Source organism: Arachis duranensis, chromosome 1 (assembly GCF_000817695.3).
Source record: "Arachis duranensis cultivar V14167 chromosome 1, aradu.V14167.gnm2.J7QH, whole genome shotgun sequence".
NCBI lineage: Eukaryota > Viridiplantae > Streptophyta > Magnoliopsida > Fabales > Fabaceae > Arachis > Arachis duranensis.
Window position 1 is genome coordinate 27,782,257 of NC_029772.3, and position 20,682 is coordinate 27,802,938.

At 44.5% G+C, this 20,682-nt stretch overlaps 2 protein-coding genes across 3 annotated transcripts in view; both read left to right on the forward strand.

Moving 5' to 3' along the window:
* The first annotated feature begins 1,227 nt into the window (after positions 1–1,227).
* The window catches only part of LOC107483417 (uncharacterized), a 41,897-nt gene continuing 22,442 nt past the window's right edge, over positions 1,228–20,682 (forward strand). Inside the window, exon 1 of one of the 2 annotated variants that reach the window (XM_016104039.3) lies at positions 1,228–3,312. In XM_016104039.3, coding sequence (XP_015959525.2) covers positions 3,070–3,312 — 243 coding nt within the window. In that variant the 5' untranslated portion in view covers positions 1,228–3,069. Of the gene's footprint in view, positions 5,092–20,682 lie in introns of those variants that run through there. The other variant, XM_021130745.2, reaches the window with a different exon arrangement.
* LOC110279537 (uncharacterized) lies at positions 11,529–11,747 on the forward strand. Its single transcript, XM_052259245.1, has one exon. It carries the CDS (start codon positions 11,529–11,531, stop codon positions 11,745–11,747), a length of 219 nt encoding a protein of 72 aa, XP_052115205.1.

Here is a 20,682-nt window from a genome sequence, read left to right on the forward strand (position 1 = left end):
TTCCCTACAGTAGCATTGACCCTTACCTTTTTCGGGCTTCCATGTGAGCCAGTTTTCAAGACTTTATACAGCAGTGGTAAGGTACAAAAATGTCATTTCTTCCGGATCTACGACTTAATAGAAAGATAGGACCAAAGTCAAGTGATTCAACTCAAGCACGAACCGCTACCTCTTCTTCTCCGACTTAAAAGAAAGGAGAGGGAATGAGAACGAAAGGGATAAAGATCGAAAGGAAGGTAAGCTACGAATGAGAGACAATAGGAAAGCTCACCGGAATAAGGATGGCAAGATAGGGCATGATAGAAAGCCAAGAAGAAGAGGGACTACTTTGATAGCCTAGCTTGATGTAAGATATGGATCTAAACCTTCGAAAAAGGTAGGAATGAGATAGTTGGGTTTTCGTGGCACTCTTTCTCTTACTCGAGAGCAGACTTCTGCCATGGGACTTTAGGATTTTTTCATTCCTGAAAGAAAAGGGACGCAAGCTATGTCAGTTGACCAATGGAATGCTACTGAAGGGATGATGAAAAGTGGTTCTGAGTCCTCGAGGGCAAGTGAGACTGGGATGACATACAAGCAGGTATTGCAGAGTCCTCCTGGAATGACTAGACTGGTTGAAAACCTTCAGGCATAGGATGTGTGAGAGCTGTTCGAATCTCCTCCATGCAGAATTATTTGATTCTGGAGCCATCCAGTTGGGTTCTGCCATAAAGGATGCTGCTCAGAGGTTGGTCCCCAAGCAGCCAGTTCTGTCACTTGGGGGGCAGCATAGGAGAACTTTTTTGCAGCTTCGGAACTTCAAGAGCGGAAGACCTACACCAAATCCGCTGGCAATGTTTGGGAAGATGCCTAACTTTCCAGAGAAACCTAGGATGGTTAAGGTCCCCATTCCACCTGCTGATCAATGGCTGTCTGCTGTCCATAAATCCAAGTCTGAGTTCTGGTCAGTTTGGGTGACTGTGCCCCAATAGATGGGGGTCTTGAATGAGTCCGCTAGCTAGCTTCCTAGAAAGAAGCACGAGCGTCACGCTTTGAAGCCCCGCTATCGGGAGGAAGAAGACTCTTGTACTTACAGACAAGAAGCGTGGGCCTCTTCGATAGAAGCACTAGAGCGGTGTGATTCAATTCTACTCGTTCTAGATATACATGAAGTATAGAATCGAGGTCGCTGGGATCAATGAAGAATTTTGGATCTTCTGTAACATGAAAACATTTCATTAACTAGAACATGTCATGAACATTTGTTTAGTCTAGAACATTTTTTGAAGTATGATATTCAAATGAGGCGGAAATAAGAGAACGGATCTCCTGTTGTTTGTACCATTGAATTGAGTAGTTGAATAAATGTAGCTAACGAACGATGGAAGAATCGAAGATGTGCCGCTCCTGTTATTTTGCATTTGCATTCTGTTGTTTGAGACCTTGTTCTTTGAAAAGATCGAACGAATGCAGCTATGTTCGACTGATTTTGATTGATTTGAATCCGGGTAAAATGCGCTTTCATTGTTTTCGCACTAGGCGAGATGAATGAAAACAAGGCCAATTCAATAGCTGCAAAGCACGTAACTACTTTACCTAAAGCAGTGGGCTTCGAACTGGCAATTCAATCTTTCTTCCCATCGCCATGGAGCTTAGTCCCGTCTTCGACTCTATCCAGTCGACTTTTTTTCGAACCAGTACGGGGAAAAACCTTCATTATCATGAAAGGTACGGGAACACATAAGCAAGAACGGCGGGAAAGCGATTAAGGCAAGGGGAAAAAATTCCGTGGTTCGGGGAAGTGACCCTAGTAGTGTGTAGGTAAGGGAATAATAAAGCTTACCTGGAAAAAAGGCAAGGGTGTACAAAGCCATAGTTCGGGGTTCTCGCCATCGACTCGGTTGCTTTCCTTCTCAATACCGGGGCAAGGGCTCCTTCTTTAGCTATTAGCGCCCGTGGAGATTGTTTGGTTTGGCCTTTACCGGGGCCTCCACTACAGTATACTATATAGATAGGCTAAAGCCCCTCTTTCACAGTCGTTTCACCCCGGAGAAACCGAAACATAGCCCTTCTCATTTACATGAAAAGCTGTTTCACCCAATTCGTACACGGCAACTATTGCTTTCCTCGAAGTCAATTCACCGACGCAAGCAACCTCATCAACGGGATCGCCCGACAACGAACTCTTTGTTCGGTCAGCGAGTGAGAGGAGGAGGGGGCCCCTTACGAGGGGAAGAAGGGACATGGTTATTATTATTACCCGCCGCACCAATAATACGGGAGAAGGGAAATCAAGCAAGACCTGTGAATCCTAAGAAAAGAGTTCTGAGGAATGTGAGATGCGTAGGGATGAGATAAGCGTTGGCTAAGAATATATAAGGGAAGCGGAAACTGCCCACAGAATCCTGGAAAATGGGCTTTTGACCTGGCTAGCGCTATTGCTTTGCAAGGTAAGGAAATGTTCAACTCGTCTGCTTGAAATCGATAGAGTTGAGAAGCGTCTGCTAATCATGGTACGAGTTCTCTCTTTAGGTCAGTCTGATGTTCAAGTATCAATGAAAGTCTTATTTCAGCGAATGCAGTAAGGCTAACAGCTGGCTCTGGCTGATTCGATGCCATCTATGAATCCTTCCCTCCCTCCATCTGCAGCCTTTATTGCCTTTATTCTGTGTCTTTTCTCATTCAAAATGCAACTTTGAAATTGCGTAGGTGATGGCAGAAAATCCATCCAGAAATTACGTAAGGTGATAGAAAGAATCCTTCAGTAGGCTAATCTTGACAGTTTTCATTTTCGATTGAGAAAGCGGCAGGCCCAAAGAGCACTACAGTAGCGCCTTGCGAGGTCGTAGAGCCGGTAACCCTCGTTCGCCTAAGATCGAAAATGCTCTGTCTTTGAGGAAAAAGAGATATAGATAGTGTTCCAGGATTTCATTGTTTTGAGTCTTTACTTAACTCGACCGCCTTTCTACTCCCATGCTTTTCTTTGGTCAACAACCAAGCACATTTCACAAGAGTTCTTCACTACTCCTACAGGCTTGACGGAGTTCAGAGTTCAGTCTGTCTGGAGGGAATTATTTTGGATCAATCACTATGTTTAACAACGTTCGACGCATCTCTTTATTTGATGAGAAGAGTCTTAACTCAACTTCGAGTGATACAGCTTCTATGTGGAATGATTTTCCATCGGTCCCTTCTGACCTGCCACCCTTACCAGCCGACTCGGTTCCATCTGTCCCCTCATTACCTTCCATAGCAAGTGATGTTGAGGTGGAGCAGCCGGCTCCTTCTAATTATAATTACGAGACTCATGGTATTGATGAGGATCATCCGGGTCTTAACCCGGACAGTGAACGTATAGTAGAGCTTCAATCTGATATACACGATAAATTGGGAGAGTTGATGACTAACAAGAGTGACCAAGACGTTCTGAGTGCGGCCGAAGCTTTACATGGCGAAAGCAACAATATCCCTTTTCTGGAGCACCTGTTAGATGATTTGAACAAAAACGGAATAGAAGGTGAAGCCTATAAGGATGCCCTGGATCTATCGGGTATATTACCCAATAAAGCAGCTTTTTGTGATGCAGCGGAGCCATGGCAATTAGGATTTCAAGACGCAGCAAGTCCTATGATGCAAGGAATAATCGATTTACATCACGATATCTTTTTCTTCCTCATTCTGATTTTGGTTTTCGTATCACGGATCTTGGTTCGCGCTTTATGGCATTTCCACTATCAAAAAAACCCAATCCCGCAAAGGATTGTTCATGGAACTACTATCGAGATTCTTCGGACCATATTTCCTAGTATCATCCCGATGTTCATTGCTATACCATCATTTGCTCTGTTATACTCAATGGACGAGGTAGTAGTAGATCCAGCCATTACTATCAAAGCTATTGGACATCAATGGTATCGGACTTATGAGTATTCAGACTATAACAGTTCCGATGAACAGTCACTCACTTTTGACAGTTATACGATTCCAGAAGATGATCTAGAATTGGGTCAATCACGTTTATTAGAAGTGGACAATAGAGTGGTTGTACCAGCCAAAACTCATCTACGTATTATTGTAACACCTGCTGATGTACCTCATAGTTGGGCTGTACCTTCCTTAGGTGTCAAATGTGATGCTGTACCTGGTCGTTTAAATCAGATCTCTATTTCGGTACAACGAGAAGGGGTTTACTATGGTCAGTGCAGTGAGATTTGTGGAACTAATCATGCCTTTACGCCTATCGTCGTAGAAGCTGTTCCTAGTAAAGATTATGGTTCTCGGGTATCCAAATTTCCTAGTATCATCCCGATGTTCATTGCTATACCATCATTAGCTCTGTTATACTCCATGGGCGGGGCCCTCTCGCCATTGAGTGCTTTGTGTGCGTCCTCCCCCTCCGTAAATGGGTCGTCCAGTACCGGCTGGACGTCGTTACTGGGGAGCACCTCGCAGGAACCGTCGGGCGTCTCTTCGCCCTCGGGCGTGTGGACGCATTTTGAGCATGCTGCGAACTCCCCCGGGAGTAGCACATCAGTAACGCCTATCCCAGCAGAACAAGCAGTGCCTCCCGCTAATCCTGTAGCTTCCGGGGAAGCGGAAGCCGGTCCATCTCATGTGGCCCACTTTCCGTATAACGAGGCGGAGGTCATTGGGGGGGACTCGGTTCTGTCGATCCGGACGCGGCTTTTGGAGGAAAATCCCTTTGCCTCCGCAGAAGAACTCCGTATTGCTCATCTTGATGCCGAAGACCTGTTTGAGGTCAAAGCAGATATCGCCATGGAAATGTCTGCTCATGATCCAACTGGTGATTGGTTGAACCGGGGGGCGTGGGCCCTCGGCAACCCGCGGACAAAAACTGGGGAAGATTCTTTGGAGAATCTCCTCATTATACGCGACAAACTTCGCCAACGGGACTGGGAAACCATCAGGAATTTGCAAGAAAGGATGCTTTTCAGGAGGGGCTAAAATAAAAAATATATATTATAGAGTCAGTAGAAAACGCGAAATTTCCCCTCATTAGAAAGGGGGGAGGGGTCCCGAGATCCTGGGCAGCGGGGTCTTCCCATCATGATCGACTAAAGGGAAAGTCAGAGATATTGGTTCGAGTCAAATTCATGATTCCACTGCAGGGGGACTTCATTCAATCGAAGAAAAGAAGGAAGCATTGTACTCAATTTAGGCCGTTGCAGCTAAAATAACGGGGGAAGGGGGGAGGGAAATCAAATGGATTCAAGTTTTTTTACAAAAAAAAACAGGAAGAGGTTCGATTCCTCTTTGATTTTTTTTGCGCAGTATCGACCTTCCGTCTTAATTCAACGAGAATATCATACTTCCTCTTGACAATCCTGGATGCCCAAAGTCTTATGACCGATGGCTCGGGAAAGTCTACAATCACAATTAATGTGAATGCTTCCTCTCCCTGCTCTAGGCCGGTTAAGCCCAGAAGCATACAAAAGGTACTCAGTACCAGAGACACCTCACAGGAGGATAGGCCCCCTACCCGAACTAAGGCAGGTGGGCTGTAGTTCAGGGACCTCTTAGCAACCTCATCGTAGAGTTTCCACATTAAACCAAATCTAACTAACTGTGGATCCTCCCTAGTAGCTTTCCAACTACTAGTTACGACGGGCGCTTTAAAGAAGGCTTCGACTGAAACTTCAGGGTCAAGTGCGATCGTATGGTACCATTGAACGTACTTGAGCCACTGACGTACCCAACCCTTAACCACAGTAATCTCAGCGAGCAACTCTCGACAATCATCATTATATAACTCGGGAGGGCACAGCTTGAGATCTGTAGGCTTAAAAGCCTTACGTAGGTAATCAATAAGATGCCCACGTAGATAAGGATTGAGTGGTCTAAGCCGCCCAAGCCATAGTTCAAAAGGTAAGTTGCGTTTATCCCATATCGCTTTAAGTCGCTGGTACTTAGGCGACAGAGTTTTATTTAAGCGCGAAAGCGTCCAGTAACCAGCACCCGCCAATCGACAGAAGGTACTAAACCGTTTTACCTTATAAAGGTTCAGAACGGCGTAGAGCCCATGTGGATGGTGGGTGTTAGTCATGTTTCTCATGGAGATTGGAGATAAATCCTTTCTCGTATGATGACATCGGAAGCGCTTCGCAAACTCAGCACCACCAGTCTTAGAGATCAGGGATTTGGGTAGTGAAATATCCACTCCTAGATCACTAAGCGCCTGGCGGTACTCGGTCGCAACTTTCTCGTCGGTGATGACGTTGTCATTGCCGATAGCGGGGTAGCCAAATGCTACGAGGCGGCCCTGTCTGAACTGGGTGTTATTATTAGTCACTCATTTCAGGTAGTGGTTGCGCTGAGCAACTGTATCCCGGACGGCGTTTCACGGATTATGCTATTTTAGGAGATGATGTAGTCATCGCTTGCCCTGAGGTAGCTCGTCATTATGAGCGAGCCTTAGCAGGGCAATGCCGGAGATGACGCTTTCATAAGTAAACCTTACCGCCTTATTACATATCCTGGTTGAAAAGATTTTTAACCCAATCAGGATGTGAAAAAAGGTATACCACCGCGGCATACTGGTCCGCCAGTACTAGCCTTAGACAAGCAATTTTTGCGATAGACGGAACCTTTTTTAAAAATGCCATTTGTAAGCCATGGCAGGCTTATTTTAACATCAAAACAGCCTTACAATCAGATTCAGTCTAATGCCGATGCTTTGGGAGCGGTTAGATAAGAAGTTGGTTCGAGCTAAGAGTTCCTTGCCCTGATAGCCGGTTGGGCTACCAAAGCGAGACCAGGCTAATGGTGGGTCAGACCCGACGCTATCCTTGGACCAGAGGGAATGGTACCTAAGCCGCAGCGAAAAAAAAAATAAGAAAAAAGGTACTTTAGCTTTGTGTGCCACTAGTGAAAAGGAGGTAAGCGAGGAGCACGCAGCCGATGGCGCGAGTGGCAGTAAGAAGTACCAGATTTGGGAAACTTTCTAGCTCTCTTCTTCGACGACCGAAGGGAAGCACTAAGAGATGATGCTTCCAATGCTACTAGCGATGTGTATCGGCACGCACTTCTTTTAATGTGTCGTCTTTGTTTTTCGTACCCGATCTGGGGCGGCGCAAGGGCTTTCTTTAACCCTTAGCTCGCCCGAGACTCCGAAACCTTCATCGTAGCAAGGGCTGTCTTTCCAGTCCCAAGCCGGAGCCGAGCCCGGAATAAGGTAATGATCTTCCGTTATGGAGTGTTGTTTATGTGATACGAGATGTTGAGGACTACTCCGGCTCCTTTGTGTTTAGGGGAGCTCGATAGTCGGCAATCTCGTGCTCCTTACAACAAAGCCAGAGAGCCAGTTCTTTCCAACTATCTTGGAGTTGCCCCCTATTTCGATCATGCCTATCCAGATTCTCTCGATCCAGCCGAACTTACTTCAACTCCACTCTCATCTAAGCCCGTAAAGTCCTCCCTCTCTTCTTCCTTTCCCTCTACAACCTTGCTGGGATTGCTTGATTGGGTTATCACGAGATGCAGTTCAGTTAAATAGATAACTCCATCTTTCCTGCCAGTCTGTCTAGCCCGTCTAGTAACAATATCTCCTCCCGTTCTAACAGACTGAATCGGAACGTGTCATTTCAGTGGTTTAAGCTCAAAATCTATCTGTAGAAAGATTGATCGGGGTATTTCCTTTGGGGTCATGGCTCTGATAGAAAAGGTCTGCATCCGGAAGAGGTTCCCAAAGATTGTGGAGGACTGGGTATTCGTAAAACTTGGTCTTTAGCTAAGCTCAACTGGTCTCTTTGTTGCTGAAAATAGTGAGAAACTCTTATCTAGAGTCATTAAAGCTAAATACCAGAATAGGAATAGGGTTGCAACCTCTTTTTGCCTGGAAAAGCATGGACAGGGGACTCTATGCTAGCAGTGTACAATGGAACATAGGTAGTTCCATATCCCTCTCCCTCTGGTTTGGGGACCCTTAGATCCCTTATCTTTGGTCCTCTTTCACTCGTTTTTTTGCAATTATAAAGAAGATAAGAAAAAAAGTTCTTTCTTTATAGAAATATCATATAGTGGTGGTGGTAAGATTCTTAGTGGAATTCCTTTTATAGCTCAACGAAATCTCATAATTACTTTCTAGAGAGAGTCTAACTTCGCCGGAATTGGGTTTGTGTTGAGTGTATAGTTCACCCGCTATAGTGACTTCATACGACCAGCGGATAAGCCCCCTCCCTGTACTACCTTCTTACTCGATTTCTCTACAAGACCTTCTTTCACCTACATTGGAAACTCTGACTAGAACCTGCCCCCACCCGGGACGAAGACCATAGCTGCTCTATTTTACACGCTTAACGAAGAAGGAATGTGCACTCTATATTTACCCCCTTTCACTGGGACTACTGGCGACAGACATACTGAAAATGTCCCCCTTTATACTCTATTTCCATATCCTCCTACCAGTGGCTATTTATCACGGCCGGTTCATCAAATCGAAAAAGGGCACGGCGGCTAGGCTATAAGTTAGCGGTTAGCTATGCTATAAGGGCTGCTCGCCTTTATATGGCAATGGAGCTAAGTAAGAAAAATGCTTAGGGTAGAGTTATTTCCCTCCCCCCCTCCTTAATCTAGCATTGACATTTTTATTACCTTACTATGTTTGTTTAAAAGGAGACCAGACCGACAGCCCACCACTGGAACTTGCTTTGCTCTCGCTCGGCTCACTCCCGCCTGTCTTCTTCCACCTGTAGTAAACTTTAAGAAAAATCCTTCAGTTCACTACTGGTGGAACCTCACTGACCTTATCGGGCAGTTACTCTAAGCTGGGGCCTCCGCCAGCTTAACTTTACACCCCAGAACGCTATTTTTTGACACTTCGGCCCGTGCCTACTAGTGTCAGCCCTCCCTGTAGACTTTTTTCTCTCCCGAATAAGGATTCGAAGACCCAACTCGCTTAGGGAGATATACCTTATCCCCTTCATCCTTCTCTATCTGGATCTTCATCTTCCTTTTTAAGGATGAATTTAAGCAGCAGAAGAACGAGAATTTGAATAAAGAGGCTAGCTATCCAAAGGCTCATATCCACAGAAGAATCATGTAAAAATAAGCGATTTAGAACATATAATGCAGGGAAGAAAACGCCCCGAAGTGTGGTCTTTGATTCTGAAAGAACGGAATAGATTGTTTGGTCTTTTATTTTACTTAGTAGCCATAATAAGATGAACAAGCAAAGAATGGCAACGAGAAAGCAGATTGTTATTTTGGGGAAGGTCTCGCCTTCTTTTCTAAGAATGAAACCCAAAAAAACATTCGAGATTATATAAACCCACAATCCTAATGTTTCTCCCCGTTCTGTCTTACTGAGACACATGAAGTGAACACATCCTGCCCCCGCGGCGGATAATAGAATCACTAAAAGTAAATTAATATAGCGGAAAACTCCTGAATAAAATATATAGAAACTCGGAAGAAGGAAGAGGAGAATGAAAGAGAAGAAGACCCACATAGGAAGTTGGTTGTTTTCCTTCTTCTCTCTATAATTGAAGCCAAACAGGAATATGAGTTCTAGTACTAAGGCAATCTCCCATAGGACCATTTCCGGTGACATGAAAAAGCGACTTGTCAAAATCGTCAAAAAGAATATATAAAATTCCATGGAGATCTCCTCCGAGATAAAAAAAGAAGAAAAGAAAAAGGAACAACAGACGCAAATCACCACTAAAATGGCTATGTCCGGTTAATGCAAGAACTAAACATAAAGGACCAAGATCTCCTATGAAATAGAAAAGATCATTCATACATAGCATAGAGGAATATCTCCGAGCTCTGAATAGCCCAGAGAACCCTTTGAAAAGCCCGGGTGTCCCGGGTTCCCAATCGGGAAATCTCATTCAGATAAGTGCGGTATGTGCGCAGGGAGAGCGCGCGCTTTTTATGATAAAAGACTAAACACCTAATATTATCCCGGTTCATTAAAATACTATAGGGGGAAAAGCCTAGATGAACCAATGCGGCTTCTATCCGTCTTTCAACCAAGCTTTGCACTCGGACAGTTTCCGAGATTCTCTTGAGGCTTGGAAATTCCCCTAAAGTATAAAGTAGGAACTTTTTTTTAAGTTCTCTTTCTCTTTGTACGTCTGGCTGGAGAGGCTCGTCCAATACTGGAATGACAGGTGGTTCGGGGTGAAGTTCTGGGGCCCCCAGAGGTGCTTCCGGAATCTGCACAACGGGCGGTGAAGGCGGACCCTCCGCACCGACCACTCCATCGCATGCTGCGAAAACTAGAAAGTCTCCGATGGATTGGGATAGCCAAAGTAAAAAAAGAACTAATTGGAGAATCTGACATAAAAATTGGAAATCTAAACAAAATTTACCGAAAGAAAAGGTCCAACTATTGGAAGCAAAGGGAAAAGGAACACCGAGTGGGATCAAAGAAACTAGCAGACTGATCACTAAAGAGATAAGAATAGGTGCAAATTCTGACATGACCACAACCCACTTGGTTCTTTCGCTCCTTGCTCGCGGAGCGGCATACCGAAAAAAGAAAGGGTAGTACCAATGAAGCCTACCATTAATGACTAGTTGAACATCAGGAACGGAACAGAGAACAAAGAAAAAGGAATTGTCCCGAGGGGCACTACTCCTTCTTCTCCTTCATCGTCGAAGGTCCTTTGTTCTTCGCTTTGAAAGAGACCGACTATAGATCTCTTTCTCTCACGCTATTTTATATGAGGTACACAAGAGTACTTCGCGCCACAACCATCTCTTTTTTATAAGTTCTACGGACCGATGCCTGCTGCTTCATCTGGGAGAAAAGAATCATAGATATGCCGGTCATTAGAAGGAAGAACCGCCATAAAAAGATTCCTCGTGTATCATCTGTAGCAAAACTATGAACGGAAGCTAGCAATCCGGACCGTATTGAAAAGGTTCCTGAGACACAGCATGGAAGAGTCACAATATTAAGAACCGAGATCCAAGAATGAAGAAGGGGTAGAATTACGGAATGAATACGAGCTGTGGCTAATACCCAAGGCATAAAAGAAGCATTTTCTACGGGATCCCGAAACCACCAGCCACCCCGACCTAATTCATGATGAGCCCACCAACTTCCTGGCATGATGCCCACGGTTAAAAACCACCGACATGTCAAGATCCAAATTCGAATCAGTTTCTGGTCCTGGTCAGATACCACTGTGTTCGCGCCGGCGCTCCAACAAAGAGGCGAAGTAGTGGTATCTTTCTGTTCATTACGAATGACACGCTTCGCCTGCTCCCTCCCCGTGCCCACTAGCGCTCCTGTCCAGAGCGAAGAGAAGGCGAAAAAGCGCCGCCAAAGCAGCATGAGCAGGCTTCTATTGCTACGCAACAAAAGAGCTGGATAGCATTTTGCGACCACATGTTTGAATTTGTTGTTAAAAAGATCCCTTGTTATACGGGATCCGACGCATCCAGCGGAGCGAAGCAGCGTTCCCTTCTTTTCGGCGGCATCCTTCCGCATTGGCGGCGAGTGGAGTGCCACAATCCCGTTCATCATTTTTGATCTACATAATCCAAATGCCATAGCACTGGCGACGTCTCCGGCATAAATGCAAGGAGGATGTATAGCTGATATAGGATCTTGTGGAACAGGATTTGATTCTGCAAGCGGTTCGGTACGAACGAAGAAATTTCGAACAAAAGGATCGGAACTCGCTGATAGGAAAGGAGAGAAAAACAAAGCAATGCCAAGAGCTCCGTCAATCCGCTGTTCATCGATAGACGAAGCTCTCTCTTTATCATCTCGCGCCAGATGCAACAAAGGATGAGTCCTTCTTTTTCCTTCTCGCGAACCACGGGAGCGCCTAGCACCTAGAGGAGCAAAGCTCAATTTCCTTTCAGGGTAAAGCGGCGCATAAAAAAGGGCTGGCCCGTCAAACGTCCGGTTCCTTCGCGAACGAAGTTCAGAATCAACAAGGGTTCGTAGAACGAAGGGAGTGTACAACTGGGGCGCAGCCCCACTTTTTTGTTCGTAACGAGGGAGAGATAGAATGGAGTTCTTCACGAAGTTCGAGACAAAGTAATAAAAAACTTCTCTATGGCCTCCTCGTTTTGAGACATTATGGCTTTGGGGTCGACCCCGGTAACAAAGAAGGAATCCATAAAAACGTGGGATCCGACACCATGATAAAATACTACCCTCATGATTAGACCATGTCCCTGAGATTTGATAAAAGAAAGGTGCATTAGCGGTTAATACGTTGTAATTTGATAAGTTATTAGGAATATGACGGAACGAAAGACCAAGGAAAGAAAGAAGAATGCACCAAAATGCAGGTGCTGCACCAAACGCTGGTGGTTCTTTCTTGTTGTAAGTGAATGCAACGAAAAGACCCGGAAATAACGAATAATGAAACAATTCATATATTATTGACATTTCGTGCTGTGTGTGCTTATTCAAAAAAAATTCTGCTTTGTTATTCCCATCATCCGGTAACCACAGGATGATCCACAAGAAAGGTGGCAGGATTCGAACCTATGGCCGGCCCGCCCCTGACCCTATGATTTTAGGGGGGTTGGGTGGCCGGGTTAGCACCCCTCGTTGCCCCTGTACCCGAAACAGATGCGCTGCGCCACCCAGCGCGTAACCCTGTCTCCCCTACTCCCCTTCTGGTTATGCCATTACCAATCGCGGGTAACCCCCGGGCCGCTAGTGGTTTAAGAAAGGCCCTGACCTAATAAGATAAAAACGATTATCCTTATGACCAAACAGCGATAGTTTCACGATCCCGACCAGCAACTTGTTGGGAGTAGGGGCATCCAAGCTTGCCCAACCTAGACATTGTAACTGAAAGTCCTGCCTACTTGTAGGCTTAGGGTAGTCCTCGAATTCTTCTTTTACTGGCTTGGGAAAGACCCGTAGGCTATGGATCCCACTAATGGAATGGGACTATAACCATACTTCCATGGTCTAGGTTCAAGGACAATAAAGATTGAGGCTTGGAGTATCTAAGGCTTCATGGACCCCATTTTTAGGTTAAGGACGGACTCGCTAGTGTCCCAAGGATTGACCGGTGACACTACTAACTGAATTGCCCTACCTAATATATGTATTTTTCCACAGGACTGAATCCATAGAAACCTTGGCTTAGTGCCATTACTGTAAGCGGCGGATGATTGGTATGCAGGATCGGTTGCTACGGGTTTCACATTCATGTGAATCAAGAGATTGGCTTGAATTGAAAGGCTTTCCAACTAGCCATTGTACCTGAGCGAGAAGTCCTTTTTTACACGAGATCCATAGATAGGAACATAGTAAAGAAAGGCAGAGACCATAAACTAATAGTAGGATCTGTTGCTGGTTCACGAAATGAAACTGACAATCTAAACTTACTTTACATCTTGGAGTAAGAACCTATAGCGGGTAGTGGAAATGGCTTAGTTTTCTATCTCTATCTCCTTCCTTACTCATTAGCTTATGGATTAGAGAGATTAGCTGGCTAGTTGCTTGGCGGACTCAAGACTTCTACTAAAGGTAAGCCGGGTCAAGCTGCTAGTTCAAAAACCTTGAATTGTGCTTTCTTAACTTCCGAATTCAAATTCGTATAAAAGTCGATGGATGCGGCGTGGTTACCATAGCTCATGCATTTTTTGGAATCTCTGGAAAAGAGTTTTGGGGTTTCGGCTACTAAAAAAAGGCTCCACTCTACCCAGCTTTTATCCCCTAGTTGCATTTCTCTCCCGGTTATTTAGTAATAAGCCCTATTTTTTCTAGTAAGGGGAAAGGTTTTTTCTAATTCTAAAGGTCACAAAGAAAGGTTCCTGGACTCTGCGATAGTCCTTATTCCTGATAGCCAGTGATTCACAGGCGAAGATAATATGAGTGCGTGGAAAGTGAATCAAAGGCGGGATTAGTAAATTCTTAGGCTTTCCGGTCCCTTCCAAATGGTTTTCTTCCGGACTTGATAGTAAGTAATGACTGCTTGCTTTCTTGCTGGTCTTTCATCAGTTGCATCCGACACAGCTGAGGAGAAGGAAATCCCTGACTTACTTAAATTTACTGCTGCATATCCCACTGCTGTAAAGGCTTTCAAAGACTTTCCTTTCTAAATACCCGGTAAATAGGAGTCTAAACCATTCTTTTCTGTCTCAATCACAGCTGGACTCTAACTAAATAAATACTTACAAGTTTTCTACTGAAAGGGCGTCTCAGTGTATATAGACAGAGGAATCTTAGGCTTTTCTGTATCAGGACTTTGTTCATGGGGGGGCTAGTATCAAGATCAAAGTCTTAACTGTCCTAGCTAGCCTACTCACTAAGAGTGGCATTTCATACCGAGCTTGAGACTGAATCTTAGTCAGTCGCTGACTGGATGGGGACTCAATAGACAGAAGAATCCATAAAGGAAGGCCTTTCAACACTATCTAAATAGGAATCGGAAACTTCTGACTGGCCCCTGGGATTGAGAATGACTTAGAGGCTGCTAGCTTTGCCTTCTCATTCAGCCTTTATGTTCTTTAAGGTTGAGGTCTAGGTTTATTGGTAGTTTGGAGTTTTTCTTTGTGGGACCTATAGTCTTGATAGTTAAGCTTTGATCTTTCTGCTATAGGCCTAATCTGGTCAGAATGTGGAGGTAGGATCAGCCATAAGAAGGCAGAAAAGGCTGTAACTAAGGATGAAAAACTAAACTATAGAGTTTCCCCAGGAATGTAAAGTATGAAAGAAAGCCCTTCCTTTCTTAGAAAGATCACAAGTTAGCTTCTTCTAAGTCTTTTTCAAGCCCCTGTTTCATCTTCAAAGGAGAGGGCAGCCTGGTAAACGAAGTCAGACTCTTTATCTTTTTCAGAAGGAAGAAAGTCTGAATTGATGTTTCTGGCCTTGACTTCTTCTATATATTTGAGATTTGGGTAGTAGGCACTACGAACTCGAAAGAGCAGCTATACAGCATCCGTCATCTAAGTCCTTCTAAGCTCTTAATGCGCTAGGCCAGAAAGTCAGAATAGAAGCTTCCTCTTTCTTATTTCTGTTGTGTTACCAGCCCGACCGAGGAAGCCGGAGGTAAGTCATTCTCTTGCTGTTGCTAAGACTAGCCTTATGGTTCAATCCCTTCCGAGATCGGGGACTCCAGACCTAAATAAGCCTATTATTTAGCCTACGTGGGAAGCAACTTCGTAGTAAATGCTGTTTAAGGGGTAACACTAAATCAAGCGGCTGCTTAGGCTAATACGCCGCCGTACAGGAGTTCATTCTAGTTTCATACCTGCATTCGACTTAAAAAGAGATATAGAATGCGTTGCCAGACCTAATTAAAGTCTTTATTAACTTCCCGAAGCCTAAGTAAGATGAAGTAGGCGCAAAGATCATAAGATGATCTTGCTGTTGATTCCTTTCTTTGCTCTCTGGAGTTATATTGGACTTACGCAAGCCGGTAGAGGTACTATAGATCAAAGCAACCGTAAATCAATCCTCCAATCACCCTGAGCTGAAGATCTACTGATCCCGGGAACTTCTGCCGTGGAAGGGATTCAGCAACATTAGCTTCTAACTGAGCCGTAGTCCAGTATTGAAGTAGAAACCCTGTTATTAACCTCCCTTGGAAGCAATGCCTATCTACTTTCCCCTGCTGCTAGCATCCAGCTTCAGATCTTTAGGCTTTTCCCCTCACCACTTGCCACTTGGCGTTTTCTTTGCCAACATGTCCTGTAGGTTCACATGGGTAACCAAAGACTAAGAAGGATATACTGGAAGTTTCCTAGCATCCCGATGTTTTGCTGATAACTCAGTCTCTGAAAGAAGCGCGCCCCTGAATACCTCATTCAACCGTGCACCAAGCTCAAACCAAGCCATCAACTAATCCGAACTCGAAAGACTGCTCTGTAGCTGCTGAACGTAGCCAACAAGTAGGACAAGTCTCAACTAGCCCACAAGAAGGTAGCCAACAACATAGATTTTGCACGGCAAAGCATCTTGCCATCCGAAACCAAGATGAAGCCCAAATTGTCTCTGAGTGCGGTCCGCTGCCGTCCCATTCTTGAGGGCTCATTCCCTATCAAACTTGTACTTATCTTATATTTCTAATTGAACAAAAGCGAGGAGCGAGCCAAAGCCTGAGATTGTATGAGTCCCGCTAGTTCCAATAAGACTTCATTCCGTAGTTCCTAATATCTGGAAATCTGGGGTTACTTGGATGAAAGAGATTTGAGACAGAGAAAAAGGAAAACCTTAATAAACTATTGGAATGAATTGGACTTAGATGAGGTTTCTTACAGGTCTGTTAGTTAACTCTGTGTCCTTAGATTAGGTTTAGGAGAGGGAACTTCTTGATGTCAGTATCCTGAGATAGGCTTTCTTACAGGGAACTGTTTGGACTTAGTTCAGGTTTGAGAGAGAGTATAAAGCGCTGAAGCTACTACCTAATTCAACTTCTTCTTATAGGGATATGCACAAAGAAACTCTTAGAACAGTCTGTCCTTGTATTAGGTTTAGGGCAGTGAACTTGTTGACCTGACATTGAAGACAGAGATGAGGGACAGATTAAAGAAGGAAAAACCTTCTGTATTGTCTGTGCAGTAAGGTAAGTACAGTATGGTAAGTAAGTCAATGCGGGTAAGGTCAATCTCCGCTAGTCAGTGTATAGAGCTTTTTTCTCCTAGGAAATATCTAAGAATATGGCTAAGAATAGAATCTCACAGTCTTAAGTCTAGGTAAACCAGTATGCGCATGCCTGTCTATTGGTAGGTAAACAGTCTAGCTAGTAATAGTAAGAGGTCTTATCGGGCTTAGTAAGTAAACTATGCCTGGCCCAACATGTAAACTTTCTTTCAGTAGGGCTAGTAGGACTAATTACTACCACGTAACCCCTGCCTACGATTGGTCTTTACTGAAAGAGAGAATAAAGACCTTTTCCTCCTCTAGCATTCCCCCTAAGCTATGCCTCATAACTACCTTCCCGCGAATGAAGAGTAAAGAATGGCTATTTCTCACGAACGATATCAGACTATTTCCTTCTTTGCTGCATCGGTAAGTCAATGGAACTCTCTCCCGGGGAAACTACTATTTCGAAGGAGTTAACTCCTGACTTCGGATTTATCGGATTTAGAGGAGCTCAATCTCCGGTTTTAGTGCTTTCCTGAATTCTGGAACTCAGTCCTCGTTCCCAGGGAAAAGGATAAGAGATTCTTAGGGATTACTGGCTTTTTTTTTTCCTTAGTTACTGCCTCGCCTACAGGATCTTCTTCTGGTAGGGATTCCCCACCAGGTCTTGAATGAGAATACAAGGTCATATACGGATCAGCCTAGGTCAGATCAAACTGAATTTCCTAGCTTTTCAGATGCAGGACTGGGCTTTTACGGCCTTTCATCATAAGTAGCGATCATCTTTTCTTATATGTCATTTCATTCATTCTGAGGGGGAGGTCGGAATCCCCCGGAAAGATCTATTCTGACAGGACGTCTAAGTCTATCTTAGGAATTCTCGCCTGCTCCGGTAAGAAAGGATGACTTTCTTTCGCCCCGGATTTCTTTCTCGTTAAAGTTATGGTTGTTCTTTCTTCCTTTCTGCCTGACTGGACTTCTCAGATGCATGCAGACCTGTAAATAGAAAAGATTCCAGTAGGGCTGGTATTCTAATCAAAATAGAAAGACGAATTTCATATCAGTAAAGTGAAAGTCCGGCTTTCCTCCTTAGGGATCACACTTCTGGTAATTCAACGGCTCCCTTTAGGAAGTTCTGTGAAGGAAGAATAAGAGAATCCATGGCTTTTTTCCCCAGGCTTCTTGGAGGTTTGAAGTTAGACTTCTCTCCTGCTGCTATGGCAACGGCAATCTAACTACACTAAACTCCGGGGACTCTTAACTCCATAGAACTCTTAATCCATGGCATAGAAGGGCAGGGCGATGTCAAACTCAATATTAGGATATAGCTGTTAGCACCTGCTGAATAGAATCCGGCTTTCAGAGCCTACTTACTTGCCTACCTTTTAGCAGTAAGGTCTTTCAAAGACTTCGGCCTTTAGAATTGCTTACCTGAGTTGTCTTATATGGCATTGTCTCCGGATTCAAACCTCTTAACTCTCCTCTATTCTTTGGCGAGTGATCTTAGCCATCCGAACGCATTAATCTGACTTCCCTGCCCCTCAATGATAAGCTTTCTGAATCAAGGAAGGTTAGAAAGTCAATCTGAGCTAAGGAGATAGCAACAATTGGTCTTCTTCACCCCTCATAGGAAGAAGGGGCTTATCATCTCTCTTCTAAGACATTCTCAATCTATCCGTCTCAGCTCAAACATTCTTTCTTTGCCCGTTGCTTAATAGAATTAATGCTTTCAAGATTGGAATCCCTGGCTTTCGCCAACTCTTTCTAGTGTGTATACGGCAACTTTGCTAAAGAAGTAGCATAAGCCTTATTATATGCCGGGGTAAGATATCATAAAAATAGGATAACCACCTTCTCTGTCTGTCTTCGCCTCGGTCTGATCAGAGTAAGATCATCTTATGTATGATATTTCGGATACAGCTATCTCAGCTTTTCCTACCATCGATGAGTCCAACCCTTCTCTTTGATGTTAGTAGACCTGTTGCATTTCCTAACTCAATAGAAAACGAAATCGGATGCTTGATAGTCATAAGGTCTTCCTTACTACAGAAGGAGAAGCATCTTTTATATTATATTATATATAATTGCGTGCTTTCATACCATCTCTTGAAGCTGGGAACGGGCTGATACGATTCGAAGACCAAGTCAGAGACTACTGGACGTCTCGCAGAGCGACTCTCAACGAGGACTTTGAGACTTTTTGAAAAAAATGTGTGTGTGTTTTTTTTAATCCAAGTTTGACTCTGATTAGATCCTTAGCGCTTGCGCTAAGTAAGCCCTCCAAGGCCTTATGTAATGTAAAAAACCGAGGAAAATAACGTAAAGTAGAAACGAACAATACGGTACGATCGCTATATCTTTTCTTTTTCTTTCTCTCTCCTCTATAGAAAGAGGGGATTATACGTGGCGTGGTATACCTGATCGTTTGGTCAACGAGACGTACGTAAGTCGGCATAGCTCCATTTAGAATATAAAATTCTTTTCTTTTACTTAGCCCGCCTCTCCCATGACTTTCCGGACCAACCCGGATCTGCCCTCGATCCGCATTTTGGGAGCAGAGCATGCAAAATCGAGCAATGAATCTTATAAAAATTTCCTCGGGTCTCTATATATAAATCTATAAAAATGAAAAGCCCGGGTAGAAGCACAAGCAAAAGGAGAGAGGAAAAGTAGAAAAAGGAAGGGGGGAGGAGACTCGCCTCAATACTTCCCACTGGACGAGAGGCGCACCTAACCCACCTACCCACTCATCAATCACGGTGTTCAGCTGACTTGTACTGATAGACCCCTATAGTATTGGAATTAGGCGCCCATCTTTTTACTGTTGTTAACTAATCTCTTCAATGTTCGATTCTACTCTATGTTAGAACATTTCTGTGAATGCTATTCTGATCTAAGTGGTCCTATTCTGTGTCCCGTGCTAGGAAGCATTATTCCTATTTTCATTCCAAATTCAAGAATACGACCGATACGATTGATTGGTCTGTGTGCCTCTCTTATTACTTTTTTGTATTCCCCTGTTCCTCGGATACAATTCGATCCTTCTACGGCCAAATCTCAATTTGTGGAAAGCCTTCGATGGCTTCCTTATGAAAACATCAATTTTTATTTGGGTATAGACGGTCTCTCTTTTTTCTTCGTGATATTGACCACATTTCTGATCCCTATTTGTATTTTAGTGGGTTGGTCTGGTATGAGAAGTTATGGTAAAGAGTATATTACAGCATCTCTAATTCGTGAATTTCTAATGATCGCCGTGTTCCGCATGCTGGATCCTCTACTATTCTATGTTCTTCCCGAAAGCGTGCTAATCCCTATGTTGTGCGGAGCTGAGCATCTTCTTTTCGCTGGGATAAAGCTTTTCCTCTGCAGGGGCCTTGTGCAGTAAACCCCCTACGGGCGGTCGTCCGTCGTAAAGTAGTCCCCGCGAAGCTTTCGGGAAGAGGGGTAGTCTTGTGCGTAAGCATAGCATTTCTGGTCGAACCCGCCCAACCCAACTAAGACGAACCGAACCCGACAGACACATCTTTTTCCTTTTGGGAGGGTACTCCGAGTAGTGGTTACCTCGTAGGACCTCGACCCGCCTACTCGGGTCTTGTATGGATATGCAGGAAGGGGAGCTCCTAGGTGTGTGTAGGGGTTGTGTTTGTTCGCGAGAATGGATTCCTCGTCAAGTCAGTTTGGGGGGTGTGGACACACTTGCGCGAATTCGGGTAACGGCTACAAGGGAGAAATCGAAAGGAAACTGTACCCAACCAGGGATGGACGTAAACTCGTAAGCTACCGAGGGTAGGGATAATCGTCCAGGTCTTATTGTGAAAAAAAAGCCGCCCCGCCACAGCGGGCGGGTTGGTTCCTCTGTCGTCGCCGGGGAGCTCTTGGTGAGGAGACCTTAGGAGAAGTTGCTAAAACAAACGGGAGGATCGACCCGTTCAGTAGAATTCCGAAGAAAGACTGTTGGCAGCAGGCGGAGACATTTCTTTGGCCCCCTTCAAAAAAAAAGGAAATGCGGGCAGGGTTAAGCTCGGTAGAGGGTTCGAGACGAGAATAGGTCCTGTCTTTAAGATTCAGATAAGAAAAGAGTTCCAAACCTTTATGCATGCACCTTCGTATAAGTGCTGCATACAAGTTCCGGCCAGGATAAATTGGAAAAAACCCATTTGAACCGC